This window comes from Podarcis bocagei, assembly GCF_964188305.1.
Source record: "Podarcis bocagei genome assembly, chromosome: 7".
Lineage (NCBI taxonomy): Eukaryota > Metazoa > Chordata > Lepidosauria > Squamata > Lacertidae > Podarcis > Podarcis bocagei.
Window position 1 is genome coordinate 65,172,934 of NC_138132.1, and position 19,573 is coordinate 65,192,506.

The 19,573-nt window shown below is 49.1% G+C and overlaps 2 protein-coding genes across 12 annotated transcripts in view; one reads left to right on the forward strand and one right to left on the reverse strand.

Annotated features, from left to right (window-relative positions):
- The first annotated feature begins 1,467 nt into the window (after positions 1-1,467).
- LOC308592493 (polyhomeotic-like protein 2) lies at positions 1,468-9,920 on the forward strand. The gene is made up of 6 exons (XM_081204033.1): positions 1,468-2,096; positions 2,212-2,347; positions 2,981-3,095; positions 3,767-3,908; positions 5,182-5,473; positions 6,051-9,920. The coding sequence occupies exons 1-6, from the start codon at positions 1,794-1,796 to the stop codon at positions 6,203-6,205; spliced, it is 1,143 nt and encodes a 380-aa protein (XP_081060159.1). The 5' UTR covers positions 1,468-1,793; the 3' UTR covers positions 6,206-9,920.
- ZNF362 (zinc finger protein 362) overlaps positions 8,621-19,573 on the reverse strand; it is a 31,990-nt gene continuing 21,037 nt past the window's right edge. For all 11 annotated transcript variants that reach the window (XM_081204009.1, XM_081204015.1, XM_081204008.1 and 8 more), the window contains 7 exons: positions 19,475-19,538; positions 18,423-18,669; positions 16,186-16,510; positions 14,084-14,308; positions 13,344-13,422; positions 12,268-12,426; positions 8,621-11,702 (listed from right to left, as the gene is read on the reverse strand). In XM_081204009.1, coding sequence (XP_081060135.1) covers positions 11,586-11,702; positions 12,268-12,426; positions 13,344-13,422; positions 14,084-14,308; positions 16,186-16,510; positions 18,423-18,669; positions 19,475-19,537 — 1,215 coding nt within the window. In that variant the 5' untranslated portion in view covers position 19,538 and the 3' untranslated portion in view covers positions 8,621-11,585. The remainder of the gene's footprint in view (positions 11,703-12,267; positions 12,427-13,343; positions 13,423-14,083; positions 14,309-16,185; positions 16,511-18,422; positions 18,670-19,474; positions 19,539-19,573) is intronic.

Below are 19,573 nucleotides of genomic sequence, written 5' to 3' on the forward strand. Positions count from 1 at the left end.
AGTGGTTCATAAGCATTTGCCAGCATGTGGAGGCAGAGCGTAGCAATCGTGACTGGCAGCCACCCATGGCCCTCTCCTCCATGGATTTGTCTCTTTTGAAACCGTCCAGGTTAGTGGCCATCGCTCCCTCCTGTGGGAGGGAGTTCCGTAGTTCAACTGGCAGCCCTGTGTGGAAAAAGTCCTTTCTTTTCTCTGTTCTGAATCTTCCAACATTCAGATTCACCGGGTGTTCACATATTCTGGTCTTAGGAGAGAGCCGTCTCCTCTCACCGGTAAGGCACAAGCTTGAGCTTCTGAATACAGCATGATCGCATCTTACCCAAACCACTGGAGCAAACCCCCATGGCTAGCAGGTGGCAGGGAGGGAGAGAAAGAGAACATCCAGCACTCCCAGAACCAGTGCCCCCAGCTTAAAGCTCTTTTTTCTTTTAGAATGAAGAATACACACACACACATACACAATTTTCAAATTTACAAACAATCATCAAGGAAGCTGTGGCGTTTGCCCTCCTAGGTGTGTGACACCATACTGGGTTCATAGGGAAAGGGTTAACTAATTATAAAATGACTAACCAATGGGAACCCAGGGGGGCAGAGTTAACTGGGTATAAGGTTTAAGCACAGAGGGGTTTTTTTGGGGGGGGGGAGAGTTAGAGTTAGGGTGGAGAAGACAGTCTGGAGTTAGAAGAGACAGATAAGATAAGTCTGTGGGTTGGGCTAGTCTGGTGTGAGAGGGAGAGAATTTGTTAAGAGGAGTCAGTCAAACAGTTGAGATCATCAGTCAGAAGGTATTAGGAAGGTATAGGCCGGTAAAGAAACTAAAGTTAAGATAGTGACAAGAATATTATCGGAGAAACCATAAACTTGTTAATGTCTCTAAAATAAACTTGTTTTTTTTGGTTCACTTTTAACAACTGTCTAGTGTTTCACCAGAGAGTAACTGGTTGGTGGCATCGGGGAAGTGAGCACAGTGGTGGCACACGGATCAATAGACCGTTAAACGTTCGGGGACCCTGTGTGATCGCCACAGAAGCACATCAACAAACATAAATTCCCATGGACTCCCCCCCCCCCCCGCTTTGTGGGTCCTTAGATTAACTTTTTTTCCTCCTGCATCTTCTCTGTTAATCCAGTTCTATTAAATCTCCATTACAACCACAGTCCAACGTTTAACAAGTGTCATTCCAATCCTACTAATTATTTTAATTGTTTACAGTGATTTTTAAGGTAAATTATATATATTTCCCATTCCTGATTACAATTTTGGTCTTCCTGATTCCAGCTTAAAGCTAATTATTATTATTATTATTATTATTATTATTATTATTATTATTATTATTATTATTATTATACTCCACCCATCTGGATGGGTTTCCCCAGCCACTCTGGGCGACTCCTAACAGAATATGAAAAACATGATAAAACATCAAACATTAACATTTACATGGTTGGGGTGATGCAGGGGAGCCCAGGGTCCCTCCTCGCAATATAAAATCTTACCAAGTCCCAAGCGCATTTCAAGTGCTGTGATGCCACTTGAAGCAGCCGTGGCTTCCCCCAAATAATTAGAGGAGCCGTAGATTGTTACAGCTGCTGCAAGTTGTAGGGGAGACTCCCTTATCCTCCCCAGCTACAGATCCCAGAGTTCCCTGGGAAGAGCTATTGATTCTTAAACCACTCCAGGAATTGTAGCTCTGGGAGGGAAATACGGGGTCTTTGAACAATTCTTAACAAACGGCACATCCCAGGATTCTTGGGGGGGGGGGATTCAAGGTGGCACCGTAGCGCTTTAAATGTGTTGTGTGGAATGTGGCCTCCGAATGCGCTGTTCAGAGATTCCTGACCAGCCGGGCCAAATCCACCCACCCACAGCCCTGCGCTCCCATTTCTGGCGCTCTTGTTTCCAAGGTGCATATAGCCAAGCGTTTCTCCCGCTGCAGCTGTCAGTCGAGCGTCCGCCCTCCCCTCGTCCTGCGGGGCCAAGGCCACCCGCGTCTCCCTGGAAGAAGAGAAGGGGGAGGGGGCTGCCTTCCAAGCTGCCTTTCGCCGACTCCCTTGTCGAAGCACCTCCCTCGCCCATCTCTCCTTCGCTGGAGGTTTGTAGAACAGAGGTTTGGATGGCCGTCCGGCAGTGGCGATTCCAGGGGGTTGGACTAGATGACGCTCGGGGGGGTCCCCTTCCTGCTCGACGTGACTGTGGTTCTTTGCCAGGTGGGGCGCTCTTCGCTGCTGGTGGGGAGCCTCAAGCAGAAGTATGCCCAGGACCTCCTGGCCGAGAAACCCCAGCACCAGGACAACAACACAACCACCACCACCGACTCCGAAATGGAGGACCCCTATCTACAAGGTAGGCCCAGCGGAAAGCCTAGGTAAGCAGAGAGAGAGAGGGACCTGGAGCATGTGCAGAGTGCCTTTCACTTGCTCCCTCAAGGAGCGTTAGGGATTGATGGGGCAGCTTCCCAGCAGAGAGGTGTCATATCAAAACGTGCAGAAAAGCAGAACAAATATTTGGCACAACCCTCTTCTGCAAAGGTGGAGAACCTGTGGATGTTTCTGGGCTCATAAGATCACCAGAAGAGGCTGCTGGATGAGCCTGTTCTCACAGTGGCTGACCAGTTGCCCCCGGGGGAAGCCAGACTGGGAGAGTCCCTTGTCTAAAACCCTTGAGAAACGCTGCTGGTCTCTGCAGGCAATAGTTAGCTGGAGGGAGAAAGGGTCTGCAGTTCCTGACGTTCCTGTCATGGGAGCCACATCTGGTGGCCGCAGGTTCCGCAGGTACCTGGCTGGAAAAACAGCAATCGACTGCTGGGGGTTGGGCTAGATGACCCCTGGGGTCCCCATCCGGTTCTGCCATTCTGTGGTTAAGAGGTGCCTGATCCAGCAGGGCTTCTTAAATGTGGGTGCAAGGGTTTGGGGGGCTTTGCTGCCTTTTGTTGCTTTGAGGTGAGGGGTCCTAAAAAACTCTGCTCTCCTTCCCCAGAATCCAAAGACGACGGATCACCCCCGAAGCTGAAATGCGAGCTCTGCGGCCGCCTTGACTTTGCCTACAAGTTCAAGCGGTCAAAGCGGTTCTGCTCCATGGCCTGCGCAAAGAGGTACCTCCCTGGCAGAACCGTCTGCCTGCCCTTCTCCTTGAAGGGGCCGTAGCTCAGGGCAAAGCAGCCGCCTTGCTTGCGGAAGGTCCTGATAGCATCTCCAGGCTGGCAGCTCTAGGAATCTCCCCTCCCTGAAAACCCAGAGAGCCACTGCCAGCCAGAGTAGGCAGTGTTGAGCTAAATGAACCCAGGGTTTGACTCCATTATAAGGCGTATTCCCACGTTCCACAAATTTTGTGCTGGGTAGCAGCGGAGAAGCTTTTATATAGCTGATTACACACACACTGGGCTGCACTGCTTTTATCGTCTGTATTTTAACACATGGTTGCTTTTTATAGTGTTGTGGTGCTGTTTGGGTCTGATTACTTTCTAGAAATTATTAATATTATTAATTGGATTTAAATTCCATCCTATACCCGGAGTTTTCAGAGCTATTCACAGAACGAAATAAAAACATAAAAACCACAAAATATACCATCAAAATAAAAACAACAACCCAATAAAATACCCTGTATGTTTTTAAGCTTTTTGTATTTTGCCCAGTCTTGTTTTAATTTGCGAGTTGGTGGGGTGGGAGAAGGAGGGGTAGAAATAAAAACAATCATAATTAATAATACAAGGTTGGAATGTTGGCCACGCACAGGCTTTGACCTTCTCTCTCTCTCTCGCAGGTACAACGTGGGTTGCACAAAGCGTGTGGGGCTCTTCCACCCAGACCGCAGCAAGCTTCAGAAGCCCAACACACCTCCACACGGCCGGCGTCGGACCTGCAAGGGCTCCCTTACCCCTCTCAGCAAAGAGAACAAGAAGCAGGTAAGAGCCTTCTGGAGTTATCCAGGGGCAAGGAACTTTTTTGCACAGCGGAGGAGAAATTTGGGAGCATCAGGTATCACTTTGTGTCTCCCTCCAGTGCACCTGCCACAGGCCCAAGAGGAGCATAGTGCATGGTTTTATCTTCTTCCCCAGAGTCCTCAGTTTCCGACCTCTAAAATGGGCCCAATTGGGGTCCTGCATGGAGGAACTGCCACATTTAATCCCCTCCTCAAAACCCTGTGAAGTAGGTTAGGCTGAGAAAAGGCAGTGGCTAAGTGCCCAAGGCCACACCCAGGAATCTTTATCCATGACCAAGTGGGGATTTGAACCCGGGTCTCATGGGCCACTTTCCCATGTTATCCTCACAGCAAGTGACTGGCTAAGAGGGGAAGCTAAGAGGCAGTGACTGGCCCAATGAGCTTCATGACCAATGAGTAGGGGACTTAAACCTAGTTCTTTCCCAGGTCCTAGTCCTGCACCCTAACCATTACACCACACTGTCCCCCCGGAACATGATAACAAATTGTTTGCTACACATGCTTGGAAGAAGAGTTCTCAGCTGCAGAGTGGACATTTGCTTTCAGGCGGTGCTGGGTTCATTTGTAATGATAATTTCTTAACTAAATTTTAATAATTGAAAGATCTCAAGAGTCAACTTCAGGGGAAAGGTATTATTCGCTGCATGTTAATCTGCCCATAATTTATGCAGAGATCCAAGGGAAAGATTTCCTTGCTGATGTGTGGGAACAGGAATGCCCAGTTCAGTTTCTTCTGAGCTGTCTCAGAAGTTCTTTTTGCACAGTCTGCAAAAAAAAGATTACAAAAGGGAGACGATATTGCTAAAGCGGGGTTAGCCAATGGTTCCTCCCCTTTTTTTTTCATCTAATGTTGCTGATGTTCGTTAATATTATTACTGCATTCGCATTTTGGTATATTGTAGTGTAATTTCGAAAAATTTCTCAATTTTGTTGAATTAAGTAAATAATTCCCGTTGGGTTCTGAATAAACGCACAATGAATCGTTCCTGTTCTGTATTTTATTGTGTGGTTACCTTCCTCTCATAAGCTGTGCAGACTGCTATTCTATGATCTTGTGGAACCAAAGGGGGCAGTGGCTCCAAAGAAATTGAGGAGCTCAGGGAGTTAGCGCAGTAAACATACAGATGTTGTAACTGAGCCCTCCAGACAGCAGCTGCCGGCCAGAGGAGGCAACACTGGGCCGGATGGGGCAATAGCACAGCCTCCTAAAGTGGGGTGCTCCTCTGTGTTTGCAGGCGCCGGTATCGCTGCCTCCTGGCTCGGGACCCATTTCCGTCTCTGGGTCTCTGCAGCTGGCTCACGCGCAGGAGGACTCCAGCCGCTGCTCGGACAACTCCAGCTACGAAGAGCCCCTCTCACCCCTCTCGGCCAGCTCCTCCGCCTCCCGCCGGCGCCAGGGCGAGCGCGACATGGAGCTGCCCGATGTGCACGTCCGAGACCTGGTGGGCATTGGGCACCACTTCCTGCCCAGCGAGCCCACCAAGTGGAACGTGGAGGACGTCTACGAGTTCATTCGGTCCTTGCCCGGTAAGGATTGGGGCCTTCCGCCTGCCTGCTTAGGAAGGGAACCTTGGAGCGGTCCAAGTTGGGCAGAAATGAGCCTGCCCCCCTCTCTCCCAATTCTCTGGTCTGGTGGGAAGCCCAATATTTTCCGGTGTTGCTACTTTGAGGAGTTAAGTTTATGGATGGATTTGATTTGGTTACGGAAATATCCCAGGGGTCATTTAGCCCTAACTTCCCTGCATTGTGGGAACCACAGCTGAAGCATCGGCCATCCAACCTTGGCTTAGAAATCTCTAACCAAGGAGAGCTCACCAGCTTCCGAGGGAGTCTGTCCCACTGTTGGAACAGCTCTTGGCATTGAGAAGTTCTGACCGTTTTCTGGTGATGATTAAAAACATAATAAAACATTGAACATGGAAAACTCCCAACAGAGGGCTGTGTTTCAGAACTCCTCTAAAAGTTGTGCCATCCTTAATCTGCTTGACGTCAGATGATAGGGCGTTCCACAGGGAGGGCGCCACTGCTGAGAAGGCCCTCTGCCTGCTTCCCTGTATTATCACTTTCTCGCAGTGATGGGGCTTTTCCTCTCCCCCTGCCGCAGGTTGCCAGGAGATTGCGGAGGAGTTCCGGGCGCAAGAGATTGACGGCCAGGCCCTGCTTCTCCTGAAGGAGGACCACCTCATGAGCGCCATGAACATCAAACTGGGCCCAGCCCTCAAAATCTACGCCCGCATCTGTATGCTGAAAGACTCCTAGAGGCCTTCAGGCCAGGGCGGGTGGGAGGCCCGGCTGGCAAACGGATGCTTTCTTTCTCGGAGGCTGGGAGGGGCTGGGAACAAAATGGACTCTGCTTTCTTCTGCCTCCCACTCTTCACAATGCAACTCGAGCACAGAGGCAACACCCCCAGCCTCCCTCGACGATGGGAGGGGCACGGAGGGACCCCGACTCGGGTGGGATGTCCGTAAGCTAAAGCCGTTGCGGGGCTGTACATAAATATGTAGCATTAGCTTCCCCCCTGCAGCAATGGAGTCATGCAACCTTGTTTTTTTAGTGGTGGGGGCAAGGACCCTCTTCCTCACCCTGGAAGCTGCTTCTCCTGCGTCCCAGAGACCCCACCCCCCAGGATCGGACACACCTACTTGAAACCTCAAAAGCCAAACAGGACCATTGCCTTAAATTTTTTTGTAGGCGTGTGAGTGTGTGCGCGCGTGTGTGGTGCCGAGTAGTGCCCTCTCTGTTTTCTCCTCCCTCCCTGCACCCTTTCCTCTTCTGCTATATCTCTTCCCAAGGCACAGTGGGGGAAGCAGCTGCCCTGATAGATCTCCTGATTCCAGTGGGGGATCATGCAGGAGCAGAAGGGATCTCCGTCCAGTCTCGCGGGGGTGTATTGCTCCCCTCACACTTTGGTTTTTTTAAAACAATTTTTTTTAAAGGGGAGGAGTAAGTAGCCAAGCGCAAGTCGTGCAAACTGGCTGGCTGACATCCAGGACTACTGGGGAGGCCTCTATTCTGATTTGGGACCAGGTCTGCAGCTGCCTTAAAAATTTAAATAAAAGGCCCTTTTGGCTCCTGCCACAAACACCTCACCCCCCCCCCCATTCTCCCCCTCCCATAATATCAAGGCAGGGCAGGAGGAGCCGGCTCTCTCCCTGGAAGATGGGGCTGGCCTCAGGATTGTCGAGAGTGGGCGGGCTTTTTCCTCGGGTGATCAGGAACTGCGGGGAGTGGGATTGCAGCTGAGCTGCACCCCCCTGCCCCTTTTGACGGTTTGTGTGTGGTGCCCCCCTTCTTCGTGCTGGCCACTGTCCACAGCCTCTGGGCTGCAAGCAAAAGGACTTTCTACTGTTGCCCCCCCTCCTGTTTTTAATAAACACCTTTTGGAATTAAAAAAAAAAAGATGCCATGTATTTTAAAGGCTTCCTTGCTATGGGGCTGGGTGGCTGGGGGCAGGTCCCGGGACGTTTTAGCTTCCTAGGGCGGAGAACGTTCAGCTGGATTCTCCAGCTGAATCATAACATCAAAACGACAGAGAAATATGTTTCCTCGCTCTCTCCCAAGACGAGAACTTGCAAGGCGAAAAGAAAGGACTTCTTCATGCAACACGGAGTTCAACGGTGGAACTCACTGCCACAGGAAGCGGTGATGGCCACCGGCTTGGATGGCTTCAAGAGAAGATTGGAAAATTGCAGTTGGAGGCAGCCGTGCTTCTGAATAGCTGTTGCTGGAAGCCACAGATGGGGAGAGGGCTCTTGTTCACGATCCTGCTTGCAAGTTTGCCCACTGTTGAGAGCGGGATGCTGGCCTGATCCAGTTGGATTCACCTTGTGTTGACAAGACAGCATCCTCCTCACCTTGGGGCAGCAGTCTCTCTTAAGGAGCACTGGGGGATGTTATGTCTAACTGCCCTCCAGTGCCTGCTCCCTCAGCGTCGGGGAGTCTCATTGGCTTTTAATGCAGTTGGGATGAGAGGTGGTTCCTAAACTGCAATCTGAATCTTTTCCCCCTTCATATTTTTCATTTCCATCCCTTTTTCTCTCTGCAAGAAGCTCAAGGTTATGTACATGTTTTTCTGCCCTCACAAACAACCCTATGAGGTAGGAGATGCTGAGATGGGGCGAGTGGTTCAATGTCACCTGTGAGCTTCATGGCAGAGCCAGGAAACTATGGTTTCCAGGCACATGGCTGACACGAGTTCTTGCTAGAGCAGAAGTTTTCGGCTTGGTATTCTGACATTTGCAAAATGCATCCCATTCCCCCTCACTTCTCCAGAGTGACTTTCCTTCCATCTGCCACCCCCTCTGGCACACACAAGGCTTTTCCTCAGTTGCTCAAGCGTAATTTCTGTCACCTCAGGATGCTGAGAAGTTCTTAAAAGATGCTTGTTTCAGCAGTGGCTGGCAGGCAGGATGGCTACTTTTTCTACCTTCAGAGGCAGTTCCTGGGAATCACATGGGGAGAATTGCCTGTGGGAAATCTTCAAGCAGGACCTGAACGCATCTAGCTGACCACAGGGAGCTGGATTAAGTGGGCTTTCTGTAAATCTTTAGCAAAACCGAAGTACTTCACAATACATGTCTGGTGTCCCAAATGCTCACCAAGTATCCCTGTTCATCTCATTTTTTATTTAAAAAACCCTTAGTCAGAAGACTGGTACGCTTTCCAATCCAGCCCAAGGTTGCAAAGACGCTTTTATTATCTTTTTTCCACAACAGAGAAATACAAAGCAATTTTTTATTTATTTTTCCTTCTTTCCCCCATTTCATTTCAAAACAATGCAAATGGCGTTTGGCAGCGAGGCAGAAGTTGCCTCCTCTCACCAGTCCCGGATTCCACAATGCAAGACTTTTCTTTGAAGGGAAGGGGTGGGAGGGAGAGACCCTTTAAAAAAACTCTTTTAAAAATTCCTTTTTCAGTTATAAGGTAATGATAATAACTAAGGATCTAGCTAGATGTGGCCTGGGCTTCTTTATATAGAAAAAAGTTGTTAACATTATGCATAAGAGTCCTATTTACACAGTTATTAACATGCGGATCAAAAAAAGAGAGGCTACAATATTGAATATCATACAACAATTCAAAACCGACTGAAAAGGGAACAAGGTTTTGTTTTTTAAAAAAAGGAAAAGATCAAATCAAATACAAACAGTAAAAGAAACAACTGATAAAAAACAAAATTATATATTTTTAAGGCTTAAAAAGTTTATCTTAAAAAAAGTTCGTTTTTGTTTTTTAACGCAACTGAAGGGTACATAATATAGAGGTGGTTTTTAAGTCTTGTTGTTTGGGGAAGCTTTGTGGCCCATTTACCTTGCACTTTGAGAGAAACTGCCAAGAGAACTTAGTTTGAGGGAGGTGCAGCACCACCTCAGAAAGCTACTTTCTCTTTTTGTGATGGGAGCCTGGGGCGAGAGCAGTTGGCATCATGCCACAGTCCCTTCACAGCTATCCAAGGAGCCACAGAAGACCTTAAGAGCCAGAGAGGGTGCCATCCTGTTGGCGCTTTGAGCTGTTCTTCTTCACAGCACCCAGGAGGCCATGGCCCCTCCTCAGCCACTGGGGTGGCCACAGAGAGATGACCGGTTGACTCATGGCAGTGGGGGTGGAGAGAGAGCTGGAGCTGAAGCAGTCGGGGACACATGTAGCATCTGGGAAAACTGGAAATTGCCAAAACATAGCAAGTGAAAAAGAAGTCCCATTTGACAGGCTCCCCCCCCCCCCACCCAATCAAGGGAAACTGCAATGTTGTCCTCTGCTTCCAATCTTGGGTAGCAAATCTAGTGTAGCAATAAAGCTTTAAAAGGCGTTTTTCCCATTTGACAGGAATTGGAGGAAAACAGCCTTGCAGGAGACGAGTCGCAGAGGATCACACCACACTTTCTGTGTTTCTGCGGTTTGCAGATTTTCTGAACTCCATGGACCCTTCCACTCAATCAATGGGGCTTCCAGAGACTACTTGCTTAGGGGAGGTTTTTGTTTTTTGGGGGGGGCATTCTAGGAGGTGCTCAGTCCTCTGGGGTCACTAGGAAGCTGACCCCTCTCAAGGCAACAGAACGTGGCTTTGCAAGCAAACGAGCCCTTGGGAACCCCAGAATTCTCTGGAATACTGGTGTGGATTTTTTAAAAAAACTCTAAACCCCCTAGATCTTGGTGCAAGTGGATCAAACCCCCTCAAATGACAGCAACTGGAGAAGGATGACAATTCCACCTATTCTGCAAATACGTGCCTGCTATGGCCATGTTCAAATGGAAATTGGAATGAGCAACTTGCTTATGTTTCTATTCTGGGGCTAGGGAGGAACCTGTGCCCCCCCCACCCACCAATGCTGTGGGCACGCCCCGGGAGAACCATAGGTTCTTCCAGCCCTGCCAACCAGTGCTGGAGACCTCCTTGGAGAGGTTGCAAGGTGGTGCCTTGATCGGGCTTGAAGGGTAGGGCAGCCAGGATCAAGAACCACCCCCCACCTGTCTTCTGCCCCAAAACACCCTTGGGGCTTCGCTTCTGCCAGCTGACAGCCCTCTGCAAAGATGGGAGAAATGGACTGGCACATCTTGCTGTGGGTGAGCCGAATGGCGGCATTACCCAGGAGCAGGTCAATGCCCACCTTTACTCCCCACAGAAGAGACCCAGCCCTCCCCTACATCCCCTCCCCTCCTTTTCCATACAAGGAGAGAGCAGGGCTGGAGGCTACTCATACACAAAGATGGCGCTGCAGGTGGGCAAACTTTCACACGGTGCCTCAAGATTAAGGTGATGGGCAGACAAAGCCTTGTGTACTTCTGAATGGGCATAACACTGCCAGTCTCTTGCCATCTCCCCCCTTACTGCAGTGTGTCTCCTAACCATATTCCGAAGGTGCCCCCCTCATCTGTTTCTAGGACAACCCCCCACTCCCTTCCACCTCCTAACTGAAGGTGTGGCAAACCCCATAGCCTCTGAGCATTGATGTAATCCTTTGCACCAACACTGGTGCAATGGGCCCTGACCGTGTGATGTTGCAGCATCTGAGACTCCTCACCTCCCACTGTGCCCACCCTAGCCAAAGGCCACTCCTGGGGTGCCTGTCCCCACCCCACCCCGCAGCAATAACCTCACACTGCCCCATTTTTGGCCAAGGAGGTCCTGTAGCGGCTCCAGAGAAGAGTCCAGAAGGGGGCTGGCTTCCCATTATCTGCATTGCAAATTCCTGGCCCGTTGGGTGACAAATTTCCTATGTGAAATTAAAGTGGAACAGGGATTTTGGAGGGGAGAGAAGTGGGGATCCAAAATGAAAGAAGGGGGGGGCCTGTGGCTGGGGCAGAGGCTCTGTTACAGGGAAGGGAGAGGTGTGGACGTCTTCAAAGTGCTCTGGGATTGTCTTTGGCTGCCACCAACTTGGAACGAAAAATATCTTTCCCCTCCCCAGTCTCCCTGGCTGCCAACAGGGCTCCATCCAGTCTCTCTCTCTCTCTCTGTCCTGACTGGTGGCGGATGAGGATCACCCCATGGCAAGAGGGGCGCTGCGGAGCAGGGACCGTGGGTTGTTTGACCGTGATGCCAAGGTGTCCTTGTCTTTTGCTCCCCGCTTCTGGGATTCAAGAGGGGGTGGCTGCACGGGAGCGGGGCCAGGCCAGGGGGTGGAGGCTGCTCCCCGAGATTCAGATGAGCGAGATTCGGACAGGGATACTGGGAGACTCCGTCCTTTGAGGAGAGTGTTGACTCACTAGATGTTCAACCACCGTGTGTTTTGACATGTGCTTCATCAAATAGGTCTCCTGGAGAGGGAGAAAGGGAAGGTCAGTTTCGGGGAAGCAGGAAGCGGCTGCCCCCCCCCCCGTCTACGGTGACGTAGATTCATTTCAGCATGTCTGGGTCCTCCCTTCACCTCCACCCTGACCTGCTCCCACAGCATGATTTGGGGGAGATTGGGGAGCGGCCTGATCCACAGAGGGGATCTCCTGGCCCGTCACAGGGCAACTGGGGGAGAAACACCTCCACCCCGCAATCACCAAGCAGAAAACTAAAGTAAGCTGTGCACCCACACCCCACAATATCCCGACTTGAGTATTGTCCTCACAACTATGGAACCTGGATGGCTTTCAAAGAGGATTGGACCAATTCAAGGAGGACATAAAGCTATTGATGGCTACTCTGAAGCGTTTTCCTCCTCACAACAGCTCTGTGAGCTGGGTTAGTCCCAGAGCGGTCAACTGACCTCCCCCCCCCAAGGCCACCCCCAGTAGACTTCATGCCCAGTGCGTGAGGGGATTTGAACTCGTGTCTCTCTTGCACTCCCCACCTGCCTTGCTTCCTGCCCAGCCAACAGCCCCTGCTACTCACTGAAGTGTAGGCCCGCCCACACATGCTGCAGCAGTAGGCCTTGGCGTGCTTGATTGCGTGTGCCGAGAGGTGGATCTGGAGCGAGGCAGAGTCCGAGTAGGCCCGGTAGCAGTTTGGACACTTGTAGGGCTTGTCCTTGTTGTGTTGCCGTTGGTGAGACTGGGTGGGAAAGGGGCAGGAAGGAACAGGGGATTGACATGGCAGCCCTCAGAAGTCCACCTCGCCACCAACCAAGGTACCCCCTTGCAACTCTGAAGACCCAAGTCCTTCTACACTACTACTTTCACTGAGATCTCTGCAAAATCTTTTATCAAGCCCTCCTTGCTAAATCTGCAGTAGGGCAGTCAGATGAGACTTGCACCCTTTCACCCAGCTCAGATCAAGATGCCAACCTTGCGAAGTTGCTTAGGCTGAGAGATACCAGCTGGCCCCCAAGGTCACACCCAGTGACTTTCATGGCTGAGTGGGGGGAGGGATTTGAACCTGAGTCCGGCACTCTAACCACTATACCACATGGGTTCTGGGCTGTAGCGAACAAAAAAAAATCACCAGGAACTGACCTCAGGCATTTTGTCATTTTCCTCTGGAGTCTGTGACACAACTGCAACTTTTAAAATGTTGATGCCAATTTCATTTTACTCTGTGCTACATGCATACATAAAGCTATTACCTGCCTTTCACCCAAAGGTCCCAAAGCAGGTAATAATGTTCACTGGCTATTCAGCAATTACGTGGAGCCTCCGTCTTTAGAGGGAATAATACCTTTGAACCTCAGAAGCCGCAGGACAGACAAGAGGGCTCCCCCTCTCTCTCTGGGCCAAGCATTTGAGCCCCCAAAGGTGTCTGCTGTTGGAAGCAGAGGACTAGGTTAGATCAGCAGACCATCAAGACAATTTTTTTGGGTGCTTGCAGCATAAGATACATAAATATTCAACATAGGAAAACCTCAGTCCTGTCTTGCCACACAGGGCACCGAATAAATGCACCCCAATTATCTCTAACCCTCAAATGCTTTGACCCACTCTGGGACTTCCAATTCACCTGGCACATACCACCCGAATTCCCAACCGACTGACCTGGAGATTTGAGAGCTGTGTGAATGCCTTTTCACATCCGGCGTGAGGGCACTTGTAGGGTCTGTCTCCGGTGTGAATTCTGAAAGGCAGCAAGAGCGAACGCTGAGGTGTTTTCCGCCTCTCCTCCATTGCTTCACTTACCTGACTCAGTTCACAAACCGCCTCCCGCAAAATATCACACAGCAATTTCATATTAGGAAATGGTGAAATTAGTGGTTACAAATCAGGACGGTTTTGAAAGGTATGGGCCACCATCTTGATTCAAAATGGCGCCGAACTGTACCCAAACATGCACAGAACCTCGATCCTAGGGTCCTGTCCTGTCCTGTCCTAACGCATAGCAAAGAGGCAACTTTCCAAAATATGTAGTAGATACATAAAACAATTCCATGTCTACAGGCATATTTAAAACCGTTTCGTATATGTTAAAATCCCACCCTAACCAAGTTTGAGAAATGCTGGTTTAATCTATCAAGTAGGAAACAAATCTTGGAAAATGTGCACCGTTATGCGTCAATTTATTCTGATGTTGCTGGTCAAAGAAGTGGGGGTGGGGGTGTGTGCCATTTGACACACACTCACTCAAGCCATGAGGACTAAAGGCTTGCTTTTTTACTTAACCTTGTTCTTGTTAACGAAAAGGAGGATTTCCATTTTCTGGTGGCCATCTTTGCTTCCCATGCTCACCCAAAATGGCAACCCAGTCGACTGATCCCAGCGAGCATAAGCAGGTCCCTTACCTGGTGTGTTGCTGGAGGTGGGAAAGTTGGCGGAAGGATTTCTCGCAGTAGGAGCAGTGATAGGGCTTGACGCCCAGGTGGATGCGCAAATGCTGCGCCAGGTAGGAGGCGTTGGCGAAGGACTTGGAGCAGTGGGGGCACTTGTGGGGCTTGGCCTCTGTGTGGGACTTGGAGTGGATCTGCATCTCCGACTTGGTGAAGAAAGTGAGGGGGCAGACTTTACACCTGGAGACGGTCAAGGACAAGAAGGGGGGGGGGAGCATTTCAAAGTCACAATTCTGCATCAAAACATAGTCACTATCATCATTTATTTCTTAACGATGTCTTTAATGTCCTGCAGTGAGAGGCTCGGAGAGGATAACCCTTGGTGTCCTCTCCAATTCTGCCATTCCACGATATTCTCTCTCTCTCTCTCTCTCTCTCTCTCTCTCTCTCTCTCTCTATATATATATATATATATATATATATATATACACACACACAGTGGTACCTCGGGTTAAGTACTTAATTCGTTCTAGAGGTCTGTTCTTAACCTGAAACTGTTCTTAACCTGAAGCACCACTTTAGCTAATGGGGCCTCCCGCTGCCGCCGCACTGCCGGAGCACAATTTCTGTTCTTATCCTGAAGCAAAGTTCTTAACCTGAAGCACTATTTCTGGATTAGCGGAGTCTGTAACCTGAAGCATATGTAACCTGAAGCGAATGAAACCCGAGGTACCACTGTATATATATCAATATCGATATATATAGATATATATATCTTCTCCCAAGTTGGGATTCTAGCGTCAGAAAACATCATTATAAAATAGAAAGTATTTTTTTAAAAACCCAGTTAAAACACATCCATTAAAATACGCCAAAACACATTTAGAACCAGCAATAAAAATGTAAGCTGCCCTGACACATCAGCCTAGTGGCCAGCATCACCTGCTCCTTGGTTTCTAATGTCTGAGGCCTGAGCAGGAAAGTCTTGGCTCATTACTTCACTGTAGCCTACTCTGACTGGCAGCAGCTCCCTAGCAAGCACATCCAACAAGTTGCCGCTTTTGTGTACAGCTTTTGGGCTTCTCTGGAGCATTTCCTCTCCACACCATGGGTGGGAAGCTATTTCCGGCTCCATGGGTCAGACCATCGTCAGGATTGGTCAAATTTGAGAGGTCAGCCGCCCATCTGTCAATGATGCAGCATGTTACTGCATCACATGACTGAAAAGTGGCTGGCCCCACCCCCCCATCAAAAGCCCATTGGTGGGAGCGTCTCCTCCTGCTCACTGATTGGTCCATAGAGCTCAGTATTATCGACTCTGACTGAAAGCAGCTCTCCAGGCTTTTTTTCAGGCAGGGGACATTCCCAGCCCTCCCTGAAGATGCCATTGCGGATTGAACCCGGGGCCTTGTGCTCCGCCGCTGAGCTGTACCCATTCTCCTATCTCGAGTTTAAACTGGCACAGTCCAAGAACAGTGACCCTATTCCTGACATAATTTTTATTTGATTTCACAAGTATAAAATTGTAAAAAATAACCTAACACATATCCACAATTTAGAGATTCCTCTGAATCTCTGACTTCCCACCTTACCTTCCCCTCCAGGGGTTCTGTTATTAAAACTTTTCCACTGCATCTTTTTCTGCACTCCATTTTTTAAAATAACTTCATCATCTCCACAATACCCGCTACATTACAAGTGTTATTGCAATTCTGCTAATGTTTTCATCTGTTTACAGTGGTCTCCAAGATAAATCATACATTTCCCCCATTCCTTATTAAAGTTTTGGTCTTCTTGGTTCCTGAGCTTTCCGGTCTTCACCTGTTCATCCTTTGTATGTCATTCCAACATCAATCTATACATTTTCAACAGTAATTTTATATTGTTTGCTAACAGATCGTATTGAAACCTTCAGATTTCATAACTGAAAACCCCTCTTTTTATCCATTTTGAAGATATCATTGACCCTATTTCTGTACACAGAATCATAGAGTTGAAAGGGACCTCCAAGAGCAATCTAGTCCAGCTCCCCGCCATGCTAAGGGGCCTGAGGTCTCCCCACCCCACTCCCCCACCCACGCTGGCGGCAGAGTGTTAACCCCTTCCCTCCCACACACCTGTACGTCTTTCCCTCTTTGCCGATGTCGCCCGAAGCCAAGATGGGGTAGGGCACCACCAGGACGGGGGGCCCCGTGGGGTTCTCCGCCTTGATCTTCTTGCGGCCGCGCTCCGCCTTGGGTGCCCCCCCCAGCAGGCTGTGACCCTGAATGGTCTTGATGGAGTCCAAGAGCGGGGGGCTGGTGATCCCTGAGATGAGGGTGGGCGAAGAGGCAATGAGACGGCTCTGCGTGGTGGAGGTGGGGGTGGAGGGGGTGCTGGTGCCCGTCCCAGCGCTGGATTCCGAGGTGCTGACGGCCGTGGCGCGGGACCCCAGACCCAAACCTGGAAGACAGAAGCCAGGGGTGGAGGGAGAGGACAGCTTAAGACAAGCACCAGAACATGCCAGGAAGGCTGAGGGGGAAGGTTTTTGGCAACAGCTCAGAGCAGCAGTGGTTCATAAGCATTTGCCAGCATGTGGAGGCAGAGCGTAGCAATCGTGACTGGCAGCCACCCATGGCCCTCTCCTCCATGGATTTGTCTCTTTTGAAACCGTCCAGGTTAGTGGCCATCGCTCCCTCCTGTGGGAGGGAGTTCCGTAGTTCAACTGGCAGCCCTGTGTGGAAAAAGTCCTTTCTTTTCTCTGTTCTGAATCTTCCAACATTCAGATTCACCGGGTGTTCACATATTCTGGTCTTAGGAGAGAGCCGTCTCCTCTCACCGGTAAGGCACAAGCTTGAGCTTCTGAATACAGCATGATCGCATCTTACCCAAACCACTGGAGCAAACCCCCATGGCTAGCAGGTGGCAGGGAGGGAGAGAAAGAGAACATCCAGCACTCCCAGAACCAGTGCCCCCAGCTTAAAGCTCTTTTTTCTTTTAGAATGAAGAATACACACACACACATACACAATTTTCAAATTTACAAACAATCATCAAGGAAGCTGTGGCGTTTGCCCTCCTAGGTGTGTGACACCATACTGGGTTCATAGGGAAAGGGTTAACTAATTATAAAATGACTAACCAATGGGAACCCAGGGGGGCAGAGTTAACTGGGTATAAGGTTTAAGCACAGAGGGGTTTTTTTGGGGGGGGGGAGAGTTAGAGTTAGGGTGGAGAAGACAGTCTGGAGTTAGAAGAGACAGATAAGATAAGTCTGTGGGTTGGGCTAGTCTGGTGTGAGAGGGAGAGAATTTGTTAAGAGGAGTCAGTCAAACAGTTGAGATCATCAGTCAGAAGGTATTAGGAAGGTATAGGCCGGTAAAGAAACTAAAGTTAAGATAGTGACAAGAATATTATCGGAGAAACCATAAACTTGTTAATGTCTCTAAAATAAACTTGTTTTTTTTGGTTCACTTTTAACAACTGTCTAGTGTTTCACCAGAGAGTAACTGGTTGGTGGCATCGGGGAAGTGAGCACAGTGGTGGCACACGGATCAATAGACCGTTAAACGTTCGGGGACCCTGTGTGATCGCCACAGAAGCACATCAACAAACATAAATTCCCATGGACTCCCCCCCCCCCCGCTTTGTGGGTCCTTAGATTAACTTTTTTTCCTCCTGCATCTTCTCTGTTAATCCAGTTCTATTAAATCTCCATTACAACCACAGTCCAACGTTTAACAAGTGTCATTCCAATCCTACTAATTATTTTAATTGTTTACAGTGATTTTTAAGGTAAATTATATATATTTCCCATTCCTGATTACAATTTTGGTCTTCCTGATTCCAGCTTAAAGCTAATTATTATTATTATTATTATTATTATTATTATTATTATTATTATTATTATTATTATTATACTCCACCCATCTGGATGGGTTTCCCCAGCCACTCTGGGCGACTCCTAACAGAATATGAAAAACATGATAAAACATCAAACATTAAAAACCTCCCTGAACAGGGCTGCCGTCAGATGTCTTTTAAAAAACAGATAGTTTTTATTTCCTTGACAACTGATGGGAGGGCGTTCCACAGGGCGGGCGCCACTACCGAGAAGGCCCTCTGCCTTTGAAGCTCTCTGCCTTGCTTGCATTCAACTTGCAGGATTTCAACCAGCTGGCCTTCAACCATGTATGGTTGAAATGGCGCAAGTTAAATGAGAATAAGATGCGGTTGTGCCGTGTGTGTGTGTGTACACATAATATCACAAGCTGCTCAAAAAGCACACACTTGTTCTGGGCTTGCAGAAAATTCATTGCATGTGCACAAAGAGGCCTGGACATAGCTTCCCGGTGCCTGCTTGCCCCCGGCTTACCTGTGACGGTGCTGGTGGCTGGGCGAGCGTGCAGGGCCACGTCGGGCTGGGGGACCGCCTGAGGGTGCAACCCGGGGACCTGCTGCAGCTTGGGGATAGACATGATGGACTGGCTCCCCTCGGCAGGTGAGGGGGGCACCAGCAGAGGCTGCTGGGAAGACACGGAAGTCGGGGGCAGGTGTGGGGGCCGGATCTTCTCTGCCATGAGCTGCTCCTTGATCTTGTTGATGAGAACTAGATTGTCCAGCTGAAGGGGGAAGAACAAAAAGTTATCGACCAGCAAAGGGAGCAGTGTGCGCTTTTCTTGTGGACAAAGGTGTGGGCAAGCAGGTTAGGGCAAGTATGGAGAAGGGCTGCAGCTCAGTGGTTAGAGCACCGGCTTTGCATGCAAAAGGCCTCAAGTTCAATCTCGGCATCTTGAACCACAAGGAGTAAGCGTAGACAATAGGGATGAGGAAGAAATTCAGTTTGGGTTTTAAAGCAGATCTACCTAATTTGCACTTCTTTTTTTTTAAACATCTTTACTGAAAGTTCAAAAAGTACATAATTATATGTGCGCTAAACATGGTGAGACGTAAATAAAAGAGAGAGAAAGAAAGAGAACCCGTGTACCCAATTTTCACTTCTTGAAACAACATGTGGGCTGTAATGCAGGGACTTCTTTGAAATTCCCATTCCTCCAAATTTTGTTCTCCAACAAAAAACGTACAAAAATTGTATATATTAGTGAACAGAACACACAAAAATTCATTATATTGGAGAAAACTGCTTGCAAAAACGAGCAATTCGCATTAAAATGCTGGTGGATTTTCAGGAGGACTTCTTAAAAATAAATTTTCAGATGGATGCATGAATGATGTGAACTGAAGACTTGAAAAATGAAAAAACAGAAACCAACAAATCTGTTTATTCTTCCCAGACAATACTGAGCTAGACCAACCGAGGGGTCTGACACAGCATCAGGCAGCTTCCTATGCGCCTCTGAAGATTTGGGGGTATGTGTGGACTAGAAACTTTAGAAGACCTTGCATGTTTGGAGAACAGGTCCTTACCTGGCTGGGCATCGTGGGAGGGGGTGGCCAGAAGTAGGGGTTGTTAAAGCGCGGCTCCGCCATCCTGCGGGGAAAGCAAAAGAAGAGGGAGAGAGGTGG

Bases quoted from the DNA above. Each gene is read 5' to 3' on its own strand.
- LOC308592493 (XM_081204033.1), top strand. From the start codon at position 1,794: ATGTGTTGTGTGGAATGTGGCCTCCGAATGCGCTGTTCAGAGATTCCT. The intron at 2,097-2,211 runs GTTTGTAGAACA...GTTCTTTGCCAG, and splicing joins CCATCTCTCCTTCGCTGGAG to GTGGGGCGCTCTTCGCTGCT. The intron at 2,348-2,980 runs GTAGGCCCAGCG...CTCCTTCCCCAG, and splicing joins GGAGGACCCCTATCTACAAG to AATCCAAAGACGACGGATCA.